Source organism: Panulirus ornatus, chromosome 19 (genome assembly GCF_036320965.1).
Source record: "Panulirus ornatus isolate Po-2019 chromosome 19, ASM3632096v1, whole genome shotgun sequence".
Lineage (NCBI taxonomy): Eukaryota > Metazoa > Arthropoda > Malacostraca > Decapoda > Palinuridae > Panulirus > Panulirus ornatus.
Window position 1 is genome coordinate 59,889,597 of NC_092242.1, and position 26,046 is coordinate 59,915,642.

A 26,046-nucleotide genomic window follows, 5' to 3' on the forward strand; every position below is an offset into this window, starting at 1 on the left:
TGATGATTGTGGTTCTCGTGGTTGATGATGATGATTGTGGCTTATTGGTTGATGATGATGATTGTGGTTCTGGTGGTTGATGATGATGATTGTGGTTCTCGTGGTTGATGATGGTGATTGTGGTTCTCGTGGTTGATGATGGTGATTGTGGTTCTCGTGGTTGATGATGATGATTGTGGTTCTCGTGGTTGATGATGATGATTGTGGTTCTCGTGGTTGATGATGATGATTGTGGTTCTCGTAGTTGATGATGATGATTGTGGCTCGTTGGTTGATGATGATTGTGGTTCTGGTGGTTGATGATGATGATTGTGGCTCGTTGGTTGATGATGATTGTGGTTCTGGTGGTTGATGAAGATGATGATTGTGTGGAAGTATGTGTGTTCTGCTTTACCTCAGGCGTTGTTCTGCTCTGGGCGAGTCAGGTCGTCAGAGAGATGGGTTTTGGAGATAAGATTAAGTCAGGTACAGGTATTAGGGAGAAAGGAACTTTTTTGGGTGGGTGGGTTGGGGGTTGTCACGCACTTCTGGTGGGGATGTGAGGTCGGCGGAGGTAGCAGGTGGTGGCAGGGTCCTTCCATTGGTCCGCCCACCTCATTGGTCCGCCCAAGCCCATGCTCCGGCAAGGGACAGTCTGACCCAAGGTAGCATCGCCGGTGAAGTGGTCGAGAGACTATCGAATGCTCATTTATACCTCTTGAGAATATATATATATATATATATATATATATATATATATATATATATATATATATATTGATCGTAGTTTCCCGCGTTGAACCTCGAACAAGCCTTCTATCCAGTCATGTGTATGTAATGATCTGTTTGCACCGTGCGGGGAGGAAGTTTTAATCTCGTGTAGAGCGTTATCTCTGGGACACTCAGTGCTATCATGCTTCTTAAATTATTTATACTGTTGGCAGTAAGTATGTCTACAGTCATCTTATTCCATTCATCCACCACTTATACTGTAAAACATTTTTTTACAAGTCTTTTTTAAGCGTACTTTCATGTTATGTATGTCTGCTGAAGAAGTTGTTTATCGTTTGGCGTAATTGTAAGGAATGCGGAGATGGTTGGGTGGGTAGGCGGACGGCTGAGGCTGAGGCTTCTTAATTCAAGGGCGTTATGAGGGGCGGGATGTTGCCGGGTAAGTGTATCAGACGGAGGTATTTCAATATGTGTGGCGTTGTCAAGGTCAGGAGCACGCAGGTCACGTCAGGTTAAGCTATGGGGGTCCCGGAACTGTTGCGTCACTCTCTCGGCGTTACGGCTCTGGTATGCCTGAACCGGTGTTACCACTTGAACCGTTATGGTCACGAATTCATTAGTTTGCTGTTCGTACACTCTCTAGTCAGTGTGGTCACATTATCGTACTTGTATTTTATTGCGTTGGTTGTCATCGTCACCCTGACGCGGAGCAGAAGGTGCGCATGCGCCGAGTTTAACGGAGGTATTTCGTAACCCGGGCATCTATGTGCGCCTCCCACATTCCTGGTTTGAGAACACCGCTCAGCGTCCGCGTGTCCACACACGATTAGACTGCTCTTATAAGCCTCCCGCACTCTCGCTAACTCCTCGGGACAACCATGTCCTGCGTGAGGGGAGTGGTCGTGAGTGGGGATGCAGTTGTGCAGGGCTGGCTACCTGGGTACACATAGCACCTGTGCTATGGAGGGCGGGCTACCCAGCTGAGGGCGCAGGGTACCTCCTCTCGTCGCCGTACCAGCGAGTGCTGGCGGGATATGGCAACGCCTCCCTAAGCTAACTGTTTCTCATGTTATTTAATCTTTTTATTTTTTGCCATAATCATGATCGTACAGAAGCAATTGATATTTGATGAATTTCAAGTCTTTCGTGTGCGAGAGGTCGTCTCGGGCTTGATGGAGGCTGTAGGAGGAGGAAGGTGGGAGGGAAGGTGAGGGAGATGGTGGTGTCTGGCATCTGTGCGTAGCGGTACAGCGGCTGGCTGGCGGCGATGGGGCCACCATCACACACAGAGACGCACACACATACGCACATACACACACCTAAAGCTTTACGCACACGCTACGCTCCCACCTGACAGGTCAACAACACCACCAACCACTTCCCATTCTCTAAACACATGTGCTGTTCAATTCATTCCGTGATGAGATACACGGGTGAAAAGTGAAAATATTTAGTGTTAATGAAGCGTATGAATTATTCTAAGGTTATTGAGGCTTGAATTCCGCTAGTAATTTAGCGACTAGTAGCGAGATCATGGAGAAAAGTGTATATGTACTATAACAAGCATAAATATCAGTATTAGATTGTCCAGTTCTTGCAGGAGAGGTGGGAGAGTTAATGTCGCGGAGATGGAGCATGTCATCAGACCACCAGGAGGGTAGAATTTTATCTCGAACTGCAGGAAGCATAACTGACTTACAGGCATATCGTTCTAACACCTGAAGATGACGATGAGACGTGCGCTTCGAACCCAAGTACAAGGCTAACACCTCGAACCCCTTTACGTCGACTGTGAATCGCTTGGATATTTTTAAAGAGTTATCTGGTCGACTTGTCTCCATTGGTGAAGACTCCCGAAGATTTCACCAAGTACCCAGAAGGTAACAGAATCAAGGGAACACAGAAAGGTTGCTTCCAACCACCCAATAGACATGTACTAACTTGTCAACCATGCCGTCATTGAAGTTATGTCTGCATATCTGGGCTAATAATGACTTTGAAACTAGAATTAAATGGAATTAAGTCTTTGTGTTAATTGTGCCTATGATTGCGAATGGATTATGTTTTGTATGCTGATGTGGGATATTTTGTCGTCAGGCAGATGTTTTAAACAGCTCCTATCATCGTTTTCTCTAATTAGCAAAACGCTACTTGATCCGAACGGTTATCGAACAGTGTCATTGTTCTATTGTGCTTCGTAATTATGTGTATGATTATGGATATTTCAGGGTGAGTCAGATTGCCTCATTTTACGTAAGGATAAAGGACCATCCAATGGCTTCATTAAGGGTACCTCATTCATTGATTCGGTGTGTGTGGAAGGGGGGGGGGGGGTAGTCGTAGAAAATGGAACCCCGAACTCCACACAGTGGCGTTGCCTGCTCCATACCCCCGCCGCCCCGGTCCTCAGAGGTCGTGTGTGTCTGTAAGGAGGAAGATCTTGTGGCCTAGCGTAAAGATAAGCCGAGCTTATTTTTCGATGTGAGATGGTGTGTGCGCACCAGTGCCTGTTGTCGCCTCTGGGGCTCTTGGCGCTCTTTAGGTGACACTGAGATATGCCAATCATTGTTACGTGCACAACAGCTGTACCTTATTTTCCGCTACCTAGCTGACAAGGCGAGAGCAACTGCCTTACAGACCCCAAGGTGAGCTAGGAACGCCTACCGCACTATTTTACATTCCCGTAAATAGTGACAAAAGGGGCATTTGATCACACACACACACACACACACACACACACACACACACACACACACACACACACACACACAGCAAAAGAAGTAAATATGAATTAAAAGCCATCGTCGGAGAAACTTAAATGGGAAGAACACTCGGTCATCTCTGAAAACTTTTTTGAAAAGGAACTCCCGGTCAACAGAATATAATCAGAACAGATACTGGTGCCCTGCGAGCAATTTCAGAAGCTCTGCCGCCAACACTGCACAATAAATGTACAAAGGAAAATACCAAAGGAATTCAAACGGCAGCAGTCCATTGGATCCTGTAGGTCGCGGCAGTGTCTGCTTGGGCGTGTGAGCCACGGAATCAGGTAGCATAATGGATCAAAGGAGCAGCGATGCGGCTTGGTCCAAGACTGATGAGTTCTGTAGGTAGAGATGAGCCTGCAATATGAACGTTCGGTATACGTCAGGTTAGGTAGAATAGAACCCGGAGGGCGAGTCGTGAGGGAGGTGGGTTTGGTGGTGAGGCAGGGCAGTGTGTGGGACGTGAGGCAGGGCAGTGTGTGGGACGTGAGGGAGGTGGTAGATCTGTTGGTGAGGTAGGGCAGTGTGAGGAACGTGAGGTAGGTGGGTCTGGCGGTGAGGCTAGGCAGTGTGTATGTGAGGTGAGGTGAGGTGAGGGGGGGGGGGGCGGATCCTAAAAAGGGTCACACAGCCCAGATGGACGACACCCGGGATTTGTCCTCTGCCAGGCAGTAGTGCTTGTGGATGGAGACCCCCACCACTCTCACTCCGTCCTCCCGTTGCTCTCTCTCTCTCTCTCTCTCTCTCTCTCTCTCTCTCTCTCTCTCTCTCTCTCTCTCTCTCTCTCTCTCCCTTGAACTGTACCATTACGATATCAGTCTTACAGTCTGTCCTTAGCTGTTTTCCCCTCATTCGATTCGTATTATACTGTCCCTCTCGAATATCCCTCCCCCACCCACTTACTCCCAGTCTCTTTTGTATGTCACACCCTCCTCATGGCCCTCATAGCCTCCTCTGCAACATGGTTTCTTCTCATTTATTTCTCTTTACTTTCACCTGCATATCCAAGTTATCGTCATTTACCTCCCTCCCTTCCTGGGTTCCTCATAGGAGCAAGTCCATAATTGAGTGGGTGTATCTTGTTTGTGTAAGCAGTGGTAGTTGCGGGCTCGTGTGTGTGTGTGTGTGTGTGTGTGTGTGTGTATACACCAGTGGTCGAGTGTATTGTGTTAATCTCCCGATGATGGAACATTTATGTCTTCATCTGTACCCTTTGTTGTGGTTTTGTCTTGGTTCTTGTCGCATTGTTTCGATTTTTTCCCTTCCGTATCGTCTCCAGCCCAACAGTGGTGATGAGGTTAATATAATGATAATCATATTAACTGGAACATTCCTCTGGGAGAGAGGGTTCACTGTGAATATTACCTCACAGTTGAGAGAAAGACTGGGAAAGGTGAAGTGATGCGAGATTTTTTTTTCATCTTTCTGTAGAAACTGCGCAATGAGAGTGTGTATGCGATGTGGGTGCACATCCATCCGGTAACAGCCAGTGCATTCGTGACCAGACGGTGTGTAGGTTTGGAGAGGGAAGTATTGGTCGCTGTTGTCTTGGAACTCCTTTGAGTATTTGTGGCAACACGAGTCCTTACTGAGGAGAGAGAGAGAGAGAGAGAGAGAGAGAGAGAGAGAGAGAGAGAGAGAGAGAGAGAGAGAGAGAGAGGTTCACGCGTGTGTTTGTCATGAATTTTCACGGAAATATAATTCCGGTGGTTTTTAAAGATGATTATATTTGGGTATGCGCGTATTTACGGACACACACGCATATAATGGGCCCGTCCGCTAGGTGACGTGTGTATCTTCCTGATAAGAACGACGGGGTACTGGTGGCTGCTGAGAGATAAAAAAGCAAAGAGAAGGTATTGTGTGTTGCCCCGACCCGCCTTGTCCCAGGTAAGCTCCACGCCCCACACCATCCCGTCCCGCCCCTCCACACACTCTGCCCCTGCCCGTCCCTCCACACTCTGCCCCGCCCCACCACGCCCCGTGCGCCATCACCAGTTAAAAAATAATGAAATTGGATGATCGAAACCCAGTCAGAAAAAAATAGTTCCTCGAAGTCATTCACATATATCAGGTGGTCGCCCGCTGATGTGTGTGTGTGTGTGTGTGTGTGTGTGTGTGTGTGCCACTATTCTGCTGTGTTTGTGTGCATGGATTTTTGCGGGGAGCCCAGTATGTAGTGTGTGTGTGTGTGTGTGTGTGTGTGTGTGTGTGTGTGTGTGTGTGTATGTCCTTTTCCCCCAAGAAGGTTCCTCCTGCTCGTTCGTCAGCAGCCACCAGCGACGAACCGTTGCCAGGCGCGCTACATGGCTCTCCGTAATCAGTTAACTCTTCATCATCCACGTTGATCATCTTATCTTTTTCCTTGTCCTGCAGTTCGTATCTACGGGTGATAACCGCAGGGATAACAGCACAGAGTCGGCCTTATGGACACGCGCATGTCTCCCGCAGATGGTGGAGAGTGGAACATGATTCGCTGGTTCGGTACCGGTTCCGTCAGATGTCCACGGTGGCATGTTCCTTTACGGTGTTATGAGACATCCGTGGTTCGCTGCTTCGATTCCTTACGGTTCCGTTAGACATCCACGGTTCACTGATTCGACTCCCCTGTTGTCAGACACCCATGGTTCGCTTGTTCGACTCCTGTTCCATTACTCGTCCATAGTGCGATGCCGGTGTTATCAGCTGAACATCCATGATTCGCTGGTTCGATTCATGTTCCATTACTCATCCATGGTTCGATGCCGATGCTATCAGAGAATCATTTGGTTCGTTGGTTCGATTCCGGTTCCGATCAGATATCAGTGATTCACTGGTTCGATTTCGTCTTGGAGAGATTTCAGTCCCCAGTTGTAACTATGTGAGGTTTGTCACACACACACACACACACACACACACACACAGGTGCGGGGAATGACGTCGTAAACATGGCGCTTGTTTACAGTTAGTAACAGCCACTGCTGCACCGTGACGTCCTCGTTTCCAAATGTCGTCAGCTGACAGAATTGCAGTCCATTGTAGTTGCTGTGTGTTTCATTTTCCTTGTGGCTACCTGCGTGTTTGTGAATCTCGTGTTCTTTTGTGATTTATTTGCATATATATATATATATATATATATATATATATATATGTGTGTATATGTGTGTGTGTGTGTGTGTGTGTGTATAATATAGTCCCTGATTTTTTTTTATACACAAATATACATCCCATCCAACGCTAAGTACCCCCATTCATCGATCAGCCTCAAAGGGGAGGATGAACACCTGGGTTGGCTGTGAGCCAACTACCCTTTCCGGGACTCAAACCCAGGCCCGTGCAATCGTTGGGTCGCATTGCTAACCGCTCTACCATGCGCATGCTTGCATGCACGTACACAAGGAGGATATACCCACCTGTTTTTCATGGTTTATGATCTTACGGGGAAGCTGCGCGCATGTGTGTGTGTGTGTGTGTGTGTGTGTGTGTTCGTCTGTGCGTTGCTCTCCTATGTGCAGAAAGTTTATTTTTATATTATAGAGGACGTGCGCGCGCGCTATATTCTTTCTTTTTCTCGCTGCTTATGTATGCACGGGTTTTTGAGCGAAAATGTATTTTTTTCTTTTTTGACGGTCTGGGTGAAGACGTCAAGAGTATGCTATGCTGGGTGAGAGGTGGGCGGGGCGGGGCAGGGGCGTTTAGCGGTGTTGTTGAAGTCGGGGCGGTGAAGATAGGGTGGGGTAGGACATGGGGGTATGCGGTGGAGGGGGTGGGTGTGTTACACAGGGGAAGGGGGTGAGGCAGGGAGGGATGGGGTAGGGGAATGGGGAGAGGCAGTTGGCATAGCTAAGGGCGGGGTATTGCATGGATGGGGTGAGGTAGGGCACGGCAGGGAAGGGGTAATGCAACGTAGTGGATGGAGGTGAGGTAATGAAAGGGAGGGGAAGATGCAGGGCAGGGGAGGAAGTGAGGCAGGGTATGGGGTGATGAGGTGGTGAGGCAGGACATGGCTAGGGTAGGTGTTAAGGTAGGGCGTGGCATGGGAGGTTGGTGTTGAGGCAGGACGTGGTAGGGTAGGGTCTGAGGCAGGGTAGGGGTTGTGGAAGGGCATGGCAAGGGAGGGGTTGAGGCAGGGCAGGTGAGGGGAGGAGAGGGAGTGAGGCAGGGGAGGGGCAAGGGTGTTACAGCGTAGTGGAAGGCAATGACGACAGGAAAGAGCGAGTTAGTGCCAGCCTAAGCTGCCGCCGCTTCACAGCTTAGCTTATTCTGTGTGTGTGTGTGTGTGTGTGTGTGTGGGACTATAGAGAAGGTTATCCCGTGTTTTATCTCGGCAGTGAATGGCGGGGGCGAGAGGGACCGTATAGTATGAATGGAATGGTTGGTTAGTGTCTGGTGTGACAGTGGCGGCCAATGTTGGCCTGTTGGAGATGGCTTGGCGTGGGTGGAGATGGGAAGGATGGGATGGAGTGGAGATGAGCAGGATGGAGATGAAGATGGGAGGGGAGGCTGGAGAGGGGTGGGAGAGAGTGGGGGAGACTGGCTGTGGGATGGATAAGGGAGGCGAGGCTGATTAGAGGGTGGAGAGCGGCGATAAACAAAGCCGGGAGACGGTCGGTAGGGCGTGATTGGCGTAGTTATCAAGTTCTGTGGGAGCTGGGATGGGAGTGATCCTGGGAGAGGCAGGAAGCTGGTGGGATAGAGGGAACTAGTTGGGAGGGAGGGAATGTGGGAGTGGCCCTGGGTTACGGGTGGGCATGAAGCGATGTGGGTATGGGGGAGGGAGGGAGGCTGCAGAGATTATGGGCAACGAACATATCATTACTTTTGGGCAATGGAGGGTCAGCGCCCCTCAGCTGTGTGTAGCGCAGGGTAGTCGTAGCCAGGGGAGGGTCGTGTTTAGTGACGGGGCGGAGGACTTGGCCTCCCCAGGACACGGTCGTCGAACCCCAGGTGTCAGGAGCGGCCCTTTCATCAGCTGCGTCTGAACCGCCCGGGTCCCTTGTGACGTACACCGTCGTGGTCCTCCCCGGCGGTAGAAGTAGCGTGGCACTTGCCGTCAAGCTGATGTCATGCGTTCGGCATGAGAGAGAACGATGTGTCTGTTTTCATCACGTTGTGGATGTGTGTCTTGGTCAGCGTTATCAGTACCTTAGATGAATAATGGAAGTTAGATAACCACATATGGTACCCCTCAACGCTGGTGGCGCTGGTGTCGAACCCTGCTTCCACAAATGGTACTGGGGTTGGCCCAGCTGCTACAGGTGTCACTGGGGTTAGCCCAGCTGCTACAGGTGTCACTGGGGTTAGCCCAGCTGCTACAGGTGTCACTGGGGTTAGCCCAGCTGCTACAGGTGTCACTGGGGTTGACCCTTCCACCACTGGTGGCACTAGGGTTGGCCCAGGTGCCACAGGTGGCCAGGGGGTCTCCAAGTGTACCCTGCTTGGCTCCCCTCATTTCGTATCATTGTATCAGTTGACATTCGTTGCTCCCGGCGCTACCAGTGGTAGTCTTATTGCCGGGGAAGCCATATTTCTTTCTTTTGTTTTGTGTTTATGCTAGGCCTTGAATTGCTTCGTGAAATAACCACTTTTAATATCATTGGTTTATCTCCTGTGTTTATTGTTAATTTGATGCTTGATTCAACTGGCGCATTTGGTTAGTCTGAATTTTTTTTTTGCCTTACTCTACCGGGTTTTTGTGGGTCCCTGACAACTAGGTCTGGGACCTTACGTCACCTTACACCTTACAATGGTTTCCGAGGTCTCGTAACCCCTCAGCTGGGTCTGGAACCTTACCTCACCTTACAATATACCTTAATATGGCTTTGAGGTCTTCCACCGCCACAACTGGGTCTGGGACGGAGCTGTCTTGTTGCTCCCTAGCTCTTGTGTGGTATTTCAAAGCCTCGTATCGTAGTCCTAAATAAACACCACATCCTGGCTGGTCGAGTTCATTTAGTAGGGACATGTCCCTGACTTTTTGAGATACCTGCATACCATGTGTCACACCTAACACAGGACCTTGTTTACATAGGCCAGGATGGTTGTTGGTACAGCCGGGTAAATGTCATATCAGTTTTGTTAATAGTGTTGTTATAAAACGGCAAAATCGCCAGGTTGTCGTAGAACGTAGACTTGGCCTTCGTCTCAAACCGAGCGAACGCTGGGGGTTAGGAACGAGCCCGTGATGCGTGCATCAGAAGTAACATGGAGGCAAATACGTTTCTGGCCATCTTTCAGTGCCAAGCCTTATCACTCAGTCTCCTTATCAGTGGTAATCGTAGGTAAGTCTTTCGGATTTCCTGTCGCCGCTTATCTTGGTGTTGCAGGGTTGGATCCCAGGTTGGAATTCCTTACCTGGTGAAGGAATCGGTGGGTCATTTCCGTTGGTGAGTGTGGAGACAACGAGTCCAACACGGCGGACGCTAGTGAGTTGAGGAAAGTGGAACAGAAAATGAACTTGATGGCAATAAGGACCCTGCGTGCGCGCGCGCGTGTGTGTGTGTATATATATATATATATATATATATATATATATATATATATATATATATAGAGAGAGAGAGAGAGAGAGAGAGAGAGAGAGAGAGAGAGAGCTTTACTGACCGACGCGCATGCAGGGGCCGCCTGGGATCAAGACCCTCATTGGTTCAAAGCCCGGTCGCGGCAGCTGGTCCACAGTCCACCCAGCTGTTCATCCTCCCTATGGGGCTTGTGGATGGCATGCGCATCTAGAACAGGGTGACACACACACACACACACACACACACACACACACACACACGCGCGCGCGCGCGCGCGCGCACAGTCTTGTAGCGCCGACCTTAGCGTGCCTCTTATTCAACCTCCCCTCCATATAGCTTTCGGCCTCCCCTCCATGTAACACTTGATCGCTCGACCTTCCCGGCCCACCTCGCACTAGACCTTCCCATCATTCCAGGCACTCAACCCACACCTCCCCCATCCTTCTGAGCATTCGACCTCCCCATCCCTCAAACCACTCAGCCTCCCCATCCTTCAAGCACTCGACATGCCTACCCCTTACCCGACTTCACTCGACCTCCACTTCCTCCATGCACTCGACCTGCCCATCCCTCCTCGGACTCCACTCGACATCCCCATCTATCCGAACACTCGACTTGCCTATTCCTCCTTCGACTTCACTCGACCGCTGTTCTTCTACACAGCCACATTCCGCCCAGAGAGAGAGAGAGAGAGAGAGAGAGAGAGAGAGAGAGAGAGATCAGGCGCCCATCATTTTGGAAAATATTAGTGTAAGGCTGTGGTCATGAGGAGGCTGGAGTGGCCATGCAATATCTGATGCCATTACCAGCACAAAAGGTGGCCTTGATGCCGCTGTGCCGCCCCATTGTGCCACCGGTGGGGTTGGAAGTCACCAATGTATATATATATATATATATATATATATATATATATATATATATATGCATATATATATATATATATGCAGAACCTTCACTCCACCGTAAAGAGATATATGCAACAATCACCACTGGAAAGAGAAAATAAATACGACGAGTACTTTCGTTTAATGCATCTTATTTTCTCTTTCCTTTGGTGATTGTTGTATATATATATATATATATATATATATATATATATATATATAGAGAGAGAGAGAGAGAGAGAGAGAGAGAGAGAGAGAGAGAGAGAGAGAGAGAGACCTACCTTCGTGTGACCATGAGATTTAAGTTTTTACTCCACCACATCTTCGATGGTTCTCTCCTTCAGGAGGCGCAGGAGGTAGGAGGAGGCCCTTCTTGTGTTCGGTGATGCAGAACCGGAAGGGGATGGAGGACGCGGCAGGAGTTGGGGAAAAGAAAACGGCGGATTTATCCGGCGGGAATGTTTTTTTTTTTTTTTTTTTTTTTTTTTTTTCTCGGGTTTGTGAGCGGCTTTACCCTTCTGAGATTGTGTGTTGTCGTTAGCCAACCGGATCGGTTCCCTCACTTATCCCCCCCCCCCCCTCCCCTTCCCCTGCTTCTCATTGAGCCCTCATGTTTCCCTTTTATTTCCTCCGTTAAAGTTTCTCACACTATCAGACGTTTGGGGAAGAAATTTGCGATACTTCTGTATGCGTCTCCGCCTCCTGGAGTGTGAGGTAAGAGGAATGTCCATTCGTGTGTCGGGAGATTTGAGCCTTGCTCGCTGGAAGGGTAATGTTGCGAAGTTCCAATGGGCCTTCCAGACTTCCAAAGGCGTGTTGAAGACTCCAGCGACTTCCAGCTACAGTTGTAGACGACGTCTGTGTTTATGTGAATTGCGAAGATGCATGTCGTTATTATGGTTAGAATATGATTGGTATTCGAGGATTGGAATATGCTTTGGTGTTGAATCCTTCAGTGAGCTGTGAGGGACAAGTTGACTGACTGGTGTGTACGGTAAAATTGACGCTTAAGGATGGGCAGGACAACTGACATGACCTTTCCCTCGATGGTCTGGTTGTAAGGCACCCCATCGTACTTTCGTGCCCAAATGTCGAACCTTCGTACTTAAGGGCCATATGGCCTCGTGCTCAGGGAGTCGTATTGTCGAGCTCGAGGGTCGTACCGTCGTGCACCATGGGTGTAATGTCTTGACACTCCCCCTTCAATGCAGGCCACGTCAGGAGGGGTGATGACATGCATTAAATAAACGTTCTTGAAAAGATATTGATTTCTGGCTGAGGTCCCCTCCTCTTCCTCCTCCTCCCTCCTCCTCCTCCTCATCATCATGTCTAGAGCGTTGGATTAAAAGGTGTCAGATTCTTTGAAGTTAAGGTCTAAGATGATGTTTGAGGTGGTTGTACACTATAAACGAGGGACGTGATAGACTCTGCACCTCACACCGTCCTTTATAGCGTAAATTTACCGCGACCAGCGTGTTCTGGCAACACTTCGTCGAAGTCGCATCACGCTTTAACGCTGTAGACATACTTAGCCATTACCCTATGAAGATTTCCCTCCTTTTTGATGGTATATATTTACCGTGTAGAGAGGACATAGATGGTAGCAGGTATAACTTGTATATTGTAGCTGTCTCGAGGAAGGAGGGGGAAGTGTGCCTCATGTGATGAGGTGTTTTAACTTGTACTGAATCAGGGTATCGTCGACTCGATGATTTCCCGTCCGACACCGAGCTTTGGGGTTCGAGGTCCCAGACCCAGCTGTTGGGGATAGAGAAGAGTATCGAGAACCCTTTTGAGGTGTACGTAAGGTCAGGTGGGGTGTGGGTTACACATACCAGCTTTCCTCCTACCGACCCCCGGGGACGTCACTTGCACATGACATCAGCCAGACTTGTTATCCTCCACAACCTGATGAAGGCTGGCATCCCTCCTGCTTGCTTGCCCTCCTGCTTGCCTGCCCCTCCTGCTTGCCTGCCCCTCCTGCTTGCATGTCCTTCCTGCTAACTCAGCTAGATAAACAGGTCAGCCTGGGGGAGACCTTCACGGATGTTGCATTTGATTCGTTCGTTAGATTTTAAAATACAGACACCAGGGTTTGTTTATATAATGGAGTGATGACGTCCGGTGAATGTGAGGAGCTCTGGGGGCTCTGGCGCTGCCTGGATGACCTCGGGATGGTGTTCCGTCGTCTGAACTTGACGTACTTCTGCAGTAGGCCTCGTAGGGGTTGTTCTGCAGGTGGTCTCGGTCTCCAAAGTTTAGTAGTACCCATGACTCGAGAGAGATAGTCTTCAAGACTCACTCCCTTTTTAATGCACAGACTGATGGTTGGTGTTCGTCATTTCGAACCTGCCGAGGTCCGAGTTCGAATCTTCTGTTCGACCTTGTTACCCCAGTCATTCCTTTTCCTTCTCCAGTCAGGGACTTGCGATGAGGTTGCATCTTGGACACACACAACCCTTCTGTCTCAGTTGACAGGTGGAGGTTCGCACCTCCAGAATTTCTAGGAGCGAGACGACCTGGTGGTTAGGTCTTATACCTTCTGTAGGAGGAGGAGCTGTAGGTCTTATGCCTTCTGTGGGGGAGTTGTTCGTTCTTGTTCCCCCTGTGGGAGGAGATGTTATATCTTCTACCTTCCATAGGGATAGGTGTTATGTCTTCTGTCTTCCGTAGGAGGAGGTTTTTAGGCCTTTGCCTTCCGTAGGAAGGTATTTCTGTTACGTAGAACAATAACAAAGGGGTAGAAGTCCCAGTTTGCTTATGATCAGATCTGATCTAGTTTTACGTTTGATCTCAACGTGCTGATCAAATACAGTATCCTGAGTGGACGTAAGATTCTTGGAAGTGCAAGGTGGTGTAAGATCTTGGCTCACGTCTGTCCCCCTTCAAAGCTTGAAAGAAGAATAATGTATGTATTAAAGAATGAGAGACGAAGGGCATGCCAAAGTAAAACAAGCTGATGTCATGCCGTATAAGAGAGTTGAGTTCCTGGAAGCCTGGGAGAAATAATGAAGTCATCTATAAACCTGACAGACTGACTGGCTGGCTGGGGAACAGTGTTTTATCAGGGGAACAGGATTGCCTCGATGAAGACCTGATGAATTTACGACAACCCGAGAAGGGGTTGCAGCTGAAGCCCCAGTCTTATGATACATACATAGAAGTTAGGTGAATTGTGTATATATACAAGGAAGTTAGGTGTGTTACGTGTATATACATAGAGGTTCGGTGAATTATGTATACATACATAGAAGTTAGGTGAGTTATGTATATATACATAGGTGAATTATGCATATGTACTTAGAAGTTAGGTGAATTGTGTGTAATAATGGAAGTTTGAAAAAAAGGGGGTTGAATGTAAAAGTGTTCGTATGAACCTAGGTTGCTTGTTCAGCAAGCACAGAATGCTCTTCTCTCAGGACACACACACACACACACACACACACACACACACACACACACACACACACACACACACACACACACACAGCTTGTGGAGGGAGGAGGGAAGATTTTTAGGGGTGGTGAGGCATATCTCCCCGCTACACCAGCACACCCTGTCTCCTGTGTAAGGAACGCCCAGACACTGTGGAAGTGTAGCCTCTTAAGTCTTCGCTGATCATAATGATCGTAGTAAAAGTTTTCCTTTGCTTTTGACTCGATGGTCACCTCCTGCTGTATGTCTACCCCCTGACACTTCATCAGTATATCAGAAGCAAAATGAATACTGAATAACCTCCCTTCTCGTTACCCCATCCTACCTCAGACTGCCCAGATAGGCGTGTTTCCATGTTCCGTGTTGACAACCACATGTTGTATGGAATAATGTTTTTTTCTTTTTTGTAATACTCCAGGAGCCATTACCAATCTTGCTCATGGGGAAAAGATGATTGAAAAATCCCTCCCATTCCCGTCTTTTTCACTGCCGGATATCGCCATGTATACGTATATCTCCACGTGATTGGCCACGTCCGATCGGCAGTTCACACTCCACACACTTGGCATGAGTTGTGCATCTCCACCTCGAGCTTCAGGTCTCCAAACTCTTCCCAAATGATTAAGGTTCCGCCTGACGTCTGCCCTCTAGTCGTGCTGAGGGCTTGAGTGGCACGTCCACTGGTTTAGCAGGACTGTCACCCATTTGCCCGTGTGTGTGTATGTCAGGATGCAGCAGTAACCGTCGATGCAGATCAGAGTACGAGATTGAGAGTCTGTGGACTTGGGAGTGTAATGTTGCATCACACTGATGTAGAAATGGTGTGAACATGAAGAGAGTTGTCCGCGGCCAAGCCCACACTCCTCGACAGGTAAAGACGGACCCGGGAACGAGAAAGTGAAGGGTTTTTGAATTCAGATGTCAGGAATACACTACTTTGGACGGGTTCGTGCATGGAGACTGCCAACCATATGTTCTTGTGAGGAGACCAGACGAAGAATAAGAAACATGAAAGGTTTAGCTTGGCCACCAAGAGCACAGAGTATGGAGAAAAACAGAACCAACTCATTGTATCCGAGACCAAAAGATGACCAGAGTGTTGCTATCACTAGAAACCGGTTTTCGTATGAAGTAATACTGATACTACTAGAAACCACTTTTATGGTACCACTAGAAACCACTTTCATGGTACCACTAGAAACCACTTTCACGGTACCACTAGAAACCACTTTCACGGTACCACTAGAAACCACTTTCATGGTACCACTAGAAACCACTTTCATGGTATGTAGAGACCGTATATTTGTAAATAGAACAACTAGAAAACATTCTCTTCTAGCCTTTCAGTTTCTTTGTAATTTCACGTGACAGCACATGTAGATGTAGATATTTCATTTTCCATGTGGATTGGCGTTCTGAACAAGAAAAAAATATATATGGTTGCTCGTAGACTCAAATGTAATGTCGATCGCTCCAGTCAGGCGCAGAGGAAGTGCTGTTAAGCAGAAAATGGGATACGTGCCGCTGTGTTTATAGAGGCCTTAGAAATAGAAAGGCCCTCAAAAGCCAAATGGCCGTCGCCCAGAAATTGCTTCCCATGCACAACGCAGACGATGTGTGGGGGAAACGGAAATGAAAACGAGACGAGACGGGATCAAACGATCGTAAGGTCAGGTCAAGTCAGGTCAGGTCAGGGCAGCCAGAATTCGGGCTGCTTGTATCATTAGGACTTGACTTCCAACAGAGTAAGGCGTGGGTCAGCTAGACCAGTTTATAACAGTCGTCACGACCTAGATGTTAGAAGCGTAACGCATGTTTTCACAGAGCTCTCAGGACATGATCAGAGTTACAACGCAGCTTTTGACAGTTCTCAGGACATGATCAGAGACAAGAGCTGGTTTTTTTTTTTTTTTAGCATTGGTATCGAGCCCTGGGCCTTAGTGTTTTAACAAAGCTGTCAGGACCTGTTTATAAGAATGCAACACAGTTTCAACAAAGCTGTCGAGACCCAGACCACAGCGTTACAACAGAGGTCTCAGGAGAAGGATTAGCAGAAGCCAGCATAGATTACAACATTGCTGTTAAGACCCTTGCATTGTTCGCACCATGTACCAGGGGTGTAAGTAACAGCCCTCACAGCACCTGGGGACTTGTTATTTGAAACAGTTGGCCGGTACGTTCCCCCTTAGCCAAGCTTTGCCTTTACTAGATATACGTGCCATCATGACACTAGGCCAACATCCTGTGAAATGGGTTGAGGTAAAAGGCCTCCCCTATACGGAGGCATGAGGAATGGGGCGTAGGCAAAAGGCGCCCCCTCGCTTACAGAGGCGTGAGGACTGTGCAATGTGACTGGAGGGACGAACATGAAGGGATGACTTTTTAGAGGAGAATTTCCGTAGGTGTGACTGGAGGAGGTGGGAGGAGTCGCTCAAGGATTGGACTTCAAGAAGTCTGTTCCTTTGTGTGTGCAAGAGCCGTCATCATTCTCCGTTGGCACTGCATAATTACTTTATAAAGCTGCAAGTCTTGACTTATCATACTTTATGACAACACAGAGAAAGCAAATGCGCAAAACAACAGACCTGCTTACAATCGCAACACTTTAGAAATTCCAGCCCTAGTACAGGTTTTCTGAGGGGACATACCACACCACACATGATGTGGACGTGGACAGGAAATAGTGATGTATCTTGTGGGGGATTTCTGCCTGAGTAGAATATATGATACGGCCATAAGTATCTCGGTAGAAGAGCAGACACGCGTGGATACAAGTGTTTGCCTCGCCCACACCCGTCCCAGTGAAATTACAACGTCTGTGCCTTCAAGCAGCAGTTGCTATTGCTCTGGCCAGCAGTATTTGCGGAAGGTGAGGGTGGGGGGGATCCGTGTGTGTGTGTGTACACCAGGTGAGGGTGGGGGGGATCCGTGTGTGTGTGTACACCAGGTGAGGGTGGGGTGGATCCGTGTGTGTGTGTGTGTCTACACCAGGTGAGGGGGAATCCGTGTGTGTACACCAGGTGAGGGGGAATCCGTTTGTGTACACCAGGTGAGGGGGAAATCCGTGTGTGTACACTAAGGTAAGGGGGGAGTCCGTGTGTGTACGCTAGGTGAGGGGGAAGGCATGTGTGTACACCAGGTGAGAGGGATGAGAGAGCATTGGTCTCGCCTCGCACAAGGGGGCAGGAAGCCGCCACACTTAGCCTGAACCCTTCCAGGTCGCCTCCAGTGCACGTTGAGATTAGCAGCTGGAATCAGAGTAGCGAAAAATGGAGTGGAGAATGTACCCTTTTTTTTTTCTTTTTCTTTTTTAAGAAGCTGGGTATGTGAGCGAGAGAGACAACTCAGAGCTCTTTTACAACCTGAGCTGAGTTTGAATAGAAAGCTGACACCCAACATCATCTGTCCGGACCTGCAAACACTGAGACGTGCTCGAGCGAAATTCTGAGAAGGCACTGGTATGAATCTGCGAAATGGTGAGACCCAGAAAACAGCAGGACAGAGTTGGGAAAGTATTGGTTGAGGCAGTAAGAAAGAAAACGAGCTAAGTACTAGGAAAGACGCTGCCATGAACTTTCCATTGAACTTATGAATAATCACAAAAGATCGACTTGGACGTTTAACGATCTTTCCTTGAGCAATGATGCTCCGCGGAGAAGCTCAGGTCAGATGCCACCACCTTCGTGCCCATAGGACACCGAGGTCATGGATCTTTCGTAAGAAGTCCTTGGAGGTATTAGCAGTAGCCTGTCCTGCAAAAAAAAAAAAAAAGCCATGGCTCCTGTTATATAGTTCTGGAGAGATCTGAACTTAGGGTAGACATGCCAAAGGGGATTCCAAAATGTGTGGTTTTCCAATAACATTAGCAGGGCGAGAGAATTGAACTGCTTGTTTCAGTCGTTGGTTTGCCATGTAGTCTATACCATTTCCCTTGCTGTAGCGTGGGTAATGTATTACAGATACTTAAACAACAAATGAGACGCACAGTTTGGGTTGAGACGGCTTGATTTAGCTGGAAGATCAGACCTCCCTACTATTGCCTAAACATTCTCTACATTTTTAGAAGTCCTTCTTGTCAGAGAATGGCCATCCAGACGTAATGAAGGCCAGTGAGAAGTTTGATTCTTTACCTGACGAGACCTGCAGAAAGTTAAACTGGATCCTCAACGCCCCTTCCAGTTGATCGTAGGAGGAAACGGGTAACTAGATGGGCTCCGCTGGGTTTGTTGGTAAAACTTCCGTTTCTCAAGGAAGATGCGCCGTGTACCCCGCACCTCTGGAGTGTTATCGACAACGCCAGCTGCAGGAGAAGTGGTAGACACCAGCATACAGTCCGATGGTCTCATTCGGTGGAGGTCGCCGTCACAGAGAGAGAGAGAGAGAGACACGCAGTCAAGTCTTCCAGCCAGCTACCGAGGACTACATGATGTTTACTGGAGTCAGAGTTCCAGCACGGTCCAGGAAGGGAAGAAGTGGGGGGGGAGAGAGAGAGAGAGAGAGAGAGAGAGAGAGAGAGAGAGACAGACAGACAGACACAGAGACAGAGAACAGAAGGAAAAGAGGACACATGACACCATGACAATGGGAGTTGAGCGGTGGGGCCCAACTTGCAGTTTAGTCGAAAGACTTTTTAAGACATTATATACCGTGTACATTATGTACCATTTACATTATATACCGTGTACATTATGTACCGTGTACCTTATGCACCATTTACATTACCGTGTTGGAAAGGAAGAATGGGAAGCAAGTGGCACGCCCGAGACGAGACGGTAGAGGGTGATGGGAGGCTGGATCCTGAGAGCCTGTTCTGAGAAGAACCGGAGGCAACGCTTCTCAAAACACTCGTGTGCTCTCCCAACTGGAGAACAGGCCAGCGAACACCGCCACCTTTCAAGACCAGCAGAGGTTGTCACGGGCTGGTCACTATCATCAGTCAGACATCAGATTATATTTGACGAAGCTTAAGAATACTCCTGTAGTCACCTCTTGGAAAGCATACACGAGGTCTATCGTATAGCGTCTCCATGAAGAGTGCTGGTAAGACTAGTCCCGATCATGAGTGATGTGGACGATGTGGTGTAACATGGGCAGTCAACTCCCATCTGGAAGGAATAGGTGCCAGAGCTCCGTCAAATCCACTCACTGGGAATGTGAGAGACATCATTTTAAGAGGTCGCCGCCGCCTTCGATGCTGTGAAGAGAATGTCTAGTCACCTTAATATATATGTGATCAGCTCGGCTGGGGCGGATGTGTAGGCATGCGGGCTGCAGCCGCTTGTGGAGTTGTAGTTATTATGCCGTGGCATTCCTCATAGAAGGAGGAGGAGGAGGAGGGTGGTTGAGTATTCCTGGATGCTGGCGTTGTAGACGGACCTTCAGAATCCTTACTCGCACGCCGGAGGTGTCCTGTAGATGTTGCGAGTTCCGTGTTTTTCCAACACAGTGGGCGAGGGCGACAACACACCACCCCTCTGCGCACGACGTTACGACCTAAGGGCATGATGGTCCGGGCTGAAGGGTCAGGTCGAAGACCAGCCAAAGGGCTGTGCTGTCGTTCTCAGAGAGTTGCGCCGTCGTGTTTCATGGGTTGACTCCAACCTGAGGGAGGAGGAGCTTCAGGTGGTTGGTGAGTCCGGGTCCGGGTCCACGCCCACCCGTCCGTCCGTCTAACTCTTGACACGCATGACACTCAGCCGTCCATCTATCAACATGACACTCATGACACACATGTGACCCGTCTATCATGATGCATGACACGTCCACACATTACGTGTTGTGTGTGTGTGTGTGTGTGTGTGTGTGTGGACGAGCACCCGCCTTCTGCCTCTCACGCTAACCCCCATGGGTTAATTATAGACGGAGGCAATAAGAAGGTAATTTTTGATAAAGGTGCTGTTAATGATGATGATAGGGAGCGAGTCTGCCCCATTTCCGTGATCAAGACAGCTACCGTCATGATGACTCACACGATCCCTGTTATTTGCTCACTCACCGTCGACTCGACTTCTTTATGTATTTAAAAAGGCTTTTGTTGGTATGAGTAAACAATAGCGTCTGTGAGAACGTAGATATATGTAGGATGAGGTGGCTGCAAGCACAGAGCGTACAGCGGGTACCATACATCGACATCAGGAGGGTTCTGAGGTGCGGCTGTTAACATAAAGGTTATAACAGCTGAGCCATTGAGACTTGCAGAATTATTTGTCCCTGGGAGTAGACGAACAACAGACCACAACCCACGTCTCTCCTGCGTGTCGTAGAAAGCGACTGACGAAGGGGGCCCGGGGAGGGGAGCTGTGGGACGGTAGGAAATCCCACGCCCCTCCTGTTGTCACCCCCAGTTTTTACAAGTAGGAATAGAAGGAGCCAAGCGAAGACTTATTCCTGGAAGGTTAAGTCGCATGTTGGTGACGCTACCTTGCTCACGTGGGCAATTGTATGGGGGTGGTGGGGGAGCGAGATTATTGTACTGACGAACCGTGGTTAACTGTTTTGATGATATAATTAAGTATTAACGTAAGTATGAGGGTACCAGGAAATCTTGAGTTTTCACGTCACCAGTCACCCATGAAGAACTTCGTCAGATCCCTATGAAGTGTCGGGCAAGAAAGAACCTCTCCTCCTTGGTTCTAGGAACGGCTGATACAGGCATGATGGTGTAGCTGGCCAACCTGGCCGTGTGTAGGTGGCCATGATGCCAGCCGGGGGGAAATAATGGTTAGTCATGTCAGCAAAAAGGTTGCAGGGTAAGTGTAAATATTGAGAGAGCCGAGTCATTGTGTCTCAGGAGGGAGCTGAGAGAGAGAGAGAGAGAGAGAGAGAGAGAGAGAGAGAGAGAGAGAGAGAGAGAGAGAGAGAGGAGGGGGGTTATCCGGTGAGCACCACGCCGCCGCCCTTTAAGGGTCAGGCCAAAGAGCAGGCCATCACACCCAGAGGTCGCACAGTCCCGCTCAAGGGTCACCACCAACCTTCGTGCCCAGGGGATCGTCCCGTCGTCCTTTTGATCAAAGGATCCCACCTTCGTGTCAAAATATTTAAGGTTACAGTATATGTAAAAGCAGGAGTGTTATTCGAGGCCGTCAGACGGTTGAACGGTGTCGTGGACGCTGAAGATAACGAGAGGGGCCGTGAGGACGAACGCCCCCAGAGGCCACAGACCCCTGGAGCACCGTGGGAAGACGTCGGAGGAATGCCTTGTAGGAACCTACCTCCGTGTGTCGGGTGGCGGTCCTCCTCTCGGGGGTGTCGAAGTGTGAGGAATGACTCTCCCTCGCCGTTGTTTGCCAAGGAAGGGTCACAGACCCTTGCAGATAAGACTAGACAGTCTTGAGACTATGGGAACGGAGAATTGATTTGATTTTAAAGTCTCTTTTTTTGTTTTGAGAAGTGAGGACGTACGTGTCTTCTGGTTACTGTTGAGGTAATGACGTGTTTGATGGATGGAGTTACTTTCGTTACCTTTTGATTCAGCTTGGTTTCCAGGCAAGCTATTGGCTTGTCAATGAACGACCATCTTCTCCAGTCCAGTCAGTCTTGTCTCCAAACCTTCCAGTTTCCCCTAAGGTAAAAAAAAATGTCGGGTTGATGATTTCTAAGTCCTCCCATTTCATCCATCCAGGTTTTCCTCCCATTCCGTTCATCTAGATCTTCCGTTCCATCCATCCAGGCCTTCCTCCCTCGTAGTCCTGTTCCTCCAACTCCCAACATTTCCATCTTGGCCACTTACTTTTGGGGGCATCCTCTCCAGATCTCCCCCCAGCCATCTTTAATGCGTTTGTTGTTGATCAGCACTCAGGCTGTGTGTTGGGGACGATGTATAGGTCATGCTGTGAGCACTAATTTGCTGTGGGTCTTGGGCGATGGTTGATGCCTGATCGGCCGTGATCAGGGAGGCTTAAGCTTTACACACGATCTGGCTTAATAGCTACCTTGCATGGTGACACTTCCACGTGAGTTTGTGGGCAGTTTAAGTAGTGGAGTTTTCAGAAGTGGCACGTTATTTGTAGGTAGTTTCAGCTGTGCGCCTCGAGTTTGTGGGCACTTTAAGTTGTAGCTCGTGAGTTTGGCAACAGTTTGAAGTACCACGTGAGTTTGTTGACAGCTTAAAGAGTACCTCGTGACTTTACTGACGGCTTAAGCCGTACCACATGGGTTTATTGACTGTTTAAGCTGTACCACATAAGTTTACTGACAGTTTAAGCTGTACCACATAAGTTTACTGACAGTTTAAGCTGTACCACATAAGTTAACTGACAGTTTAAGCTGTACCACGTGAGTTTATTGACAGCTTCAAGCTGCACTCGAGTTTGTTAACAGTTTGTGATACCCCATGAGTTCATGGACAGTTTCAAGAATATTACGTGACTTGGTTGACTGAATCAACAGGATCAGATTGTCTGGTCGTAAACTACTGGATTTGGTTGACTTGCAAGTGTAAGAAGTACAACGTAAGTTCATTGGCTGAGGGTAAATTTGACTAAGAATGCGAGCAGTACCACATGACTTGATTAATAGCTTAGTGTACTGATTAATAGCTTAGTGTACTGGTGATTATAACGACCCTGGTGGATTATTTTGACTACTGTGTGACCAGTCATCACTTAGTGATAAATGTAGTTGATATCAATGGTACGGATGTTGAAACACAATATTATTATTTACTATTATTATTATTATTATTATTATTATTATAATTATTGTTGTTGGAGTAGTAGTATTCCAGCTTTTGACTTTATTCTTAAAGGCACACACACACACACACACACACACACACACACACACACACACACACACACACACACACACACACACACACACATTTTTTGTGTCAGATTTTAAAGTAAGATTTTAGATTTTTAAGTAAGATTTTTAAAAGCCTTTTTTTTTTTATACCCTTGATGAGTGCATGTTGAGTGTCCTCCAGGATGTGTTGATATAGTCTCATGTGTTGCCTTGCCATAGCACCAGATGTGCCATGCTAACTCCACTGTCTCTCTCTTTTGCAGGTACGTTTGAGAACCGTCTGTACTCTACGGCTCCGGGCAAAACAGGTGTGTAAAAAAAATTGGTGTGTGTGTGTGTGTGTGTGTGTGTGTGTGTGTGTGTGTGTGTGTCTCAGTCCGCATGGGTGTATGTTTGGTGTGTGTGTGTGTAATCGTAATTACCCATTTGTACTCTCAGGGAAGGGAGTTCTACGCTCATGGGGCTCCATTTCTCGAACTTTTATCGTACAGGGTACTTCAACTTCAGTATGGTATCCGCATACACACATTCCTCACTCAGTTTATTCCAGTCGTCCACTACTCCTGTCATGTAATTTCTTTAATTCTTTTTTTGACAAGTTGTTTTTTCTTTATTTTATGGGTGTTGTGTCTGCATCTTTGTAAGACCTCTTCCCAGTCGACACGATCTAGCTGGGTTTGGACGAAGGCCACCTCACTCCGCTCCCTTCCCTGGTAGACGATGCATGTCCTCCGGCCCCATACCGTAACTCGGCTCCATTAACTGTTGGTATTATGTTTGCTGCCCTCATGGTGGAGCTTCTCTATTAACTTCTTTATGCTTCATGAAGTGCGGTGACCAACTTCGAGAAGTATATTCTAGTTCTGGCCCTAATGTACTGTATGAACAGTGTGGAGAACATTTCCTGATCCATGTTCTGCCGTGCGGTGGCAGTGTTTACCCGCAGACATCTGTTCTTTTTACAGTTCTCCTGAGATGGGGCTCTGGTGACTTATTAAGAATACTGTCGGCTCTCCAAGTCATTTTCTCACAGATCCCTGCAGGTTATTTACTACATGATATTCGAATGGGAAAGGGTAAGTAAAGAGGAGGGGCTGGTGAAGGGAACTGTAAAGTTAGTGTTGTTGTTAGGTAAGGGAAAGGTGGTAAGTTGTAAGTGATGAGGAGAATTGGGTGGTGTTGGCGAGGTGTAAATGACCGTTCGTGTTGAGCGGGTGGAGATGTAAATGTTGGAGGTTGGGAAGCTGGCGTGATGTGAAAAGTTTCGTGTGGCGCTTGGGTTGTGCAGGAGTAAATGACGGTGTTGGTGGGGAGGTGTAAGTGATGGAGCGTTGGGTTGGTGAAGATGTAAATGTTGGAGTGATGGATGACGAGATAGGAGAAAGTTGGAGCAACAGTTGCTCGCACTGGCTTTGTAAACTTGTGTGTAAACAAGGAGGAACCATTTGGTCCACTGCTTCCCGCTAGATGATGGCTCTGGCTGGACACGGTCGCCTAAGGGAGCAAGGATATGGAAAATTATTGATTTTTTTAAGTTGTTTACTGTGAAATTTATTGTACGATGGTTCTTTAACATTTTCAAATCAAGTTGAATTGTGATTCTGTGAGCAGGACGGTACACACAACCTCTTGAGCAAGACGTTATGACCTTGAGCATGACGATACGACCCTTGAGCACGACGGTACGACCCTTGAGCACGGCGTTACGACCATTGAGCTGGACGGTACGACCCTTGAGCACGGCGTTACGACCATTGAGCTCGACGGTACGACCTTGGAGCACGACGATAAGACTTGAGCTGGACGATACGACCCTTTGAGCACGACGGTACGACCCTTGGGTTATGATGGCCCTGGCCTTTGACCTGACCCATCGGAAGGAAAAGCTAACAGAGGATTTTATCCCCCCCCCCCCCCCCCACCTCGTACCTGCTGTAGGACTTTATACCCCTGTTGTATAAACTGTAGACTACAGTGACCAGAACCACATAACTGTACCTTCTGCTTACCGTAGTGCGAGGGGGGGAGGCCAGTGTACGAAGGACCTCTCGTATGACCAGGAAGGTATATATTTATGGCCAATAGAACTCTGCTCTTTATTACACCTGCTGCGTGTTAATTACCCGTTACTGACGCAGAGTAATTGATTACCCCTGTATTATTGTCTCGCTGTGCAGTATGGGGAGGGAGTTTGGGTATGATGATAATGATAAGGGAAAGTAATGCTGGTAATATTGATAATTTTTTGCATTTGAAACTATATATTCGTTTAATTGCACGTGTACAAAGCTTTTTAGTGATATGATGATGATAACTTATTGAATTAATTGTAGCAAGGGCTGAAAATATGCAGATGAAATGCGCATTATAAACGGGATATTAAAATGTTTGTGGGAGATTACATGAATTCTTTTTTTTTTTTTATGACGCTGACATTGGGTTGGCAGTCCCCTGTAATTGTTGATAATGGTCATGATGGTTTGGTTAGCTTGGGTTGGGGCTGTTCTTTGGAGCGGTCAGCACGAGCGGTGGTGGGGCTGGATACCGATGCGGTGCCGAACTGCAACTCTAGGACGAGGGATATCAGATGGCAAGAGGTAACGGTGGCGCATCGGGTAACTTACTTACCTTTTTGCACGGTTATGGGAAGGTAGAGTCCTGCATTCGTAGGTGGCTCCAGAAGCTCTTGTTCATATCTTTCTCCACCATATTGCATCTTTTTTTAAACTTTTTTCTTTTTTTGTTTAGCATTCACGATGTCATCTCTGGGATTATCCCATTCATTCTCCGCTCGTATGCTGCAAGTGTGCTTGACCTTATCTAGCGAGTGTCTCGCTTAATTTCACGTTATGACCTCTGGTTGTTCTGTCGTGTGTAACCTTCCAACGACATCGTCCAACTGGTTTTTTTGTTTTTTTTACAAACTTAAATGTTGTGATCAAGTCGCCTTTTCTCTTCTCTCGTCCTCGGTGGACATGTATATATGGCCTCTCGCGTATATCCCT

General features: G+C 48.1%; 1 protein-coding gene across 9 annotated transcripts in view; it reads left to right on the plus strand.

Moving 5' to 3' along the window:
- The window catches only part of LOC139755548 (fibronectin type-III domain-containing protein 3A-like), a 499,565-nt gene that overhangs the window by 273,831 nt on the left and 199,688 nt on the right, over window positions 1-26,046 (plus strand). Inside the window, exon 2 of one of the 9 annotated variants that reach the window (XM_071673990.1) lies at window positions 23,305-23,349. The exons of the other annotated variants lie outside the window; for them this stretch is intronic. Coding sequence (XP_071530091.1) covers window positions 23,305-23,349 — 45 coding nt within the window. The remainder of the gene's footprint in view (window positions 1-23,304; window positions 23,350-26,046) is intronic. 9 annotated transcript variants of the gene reach the window in all.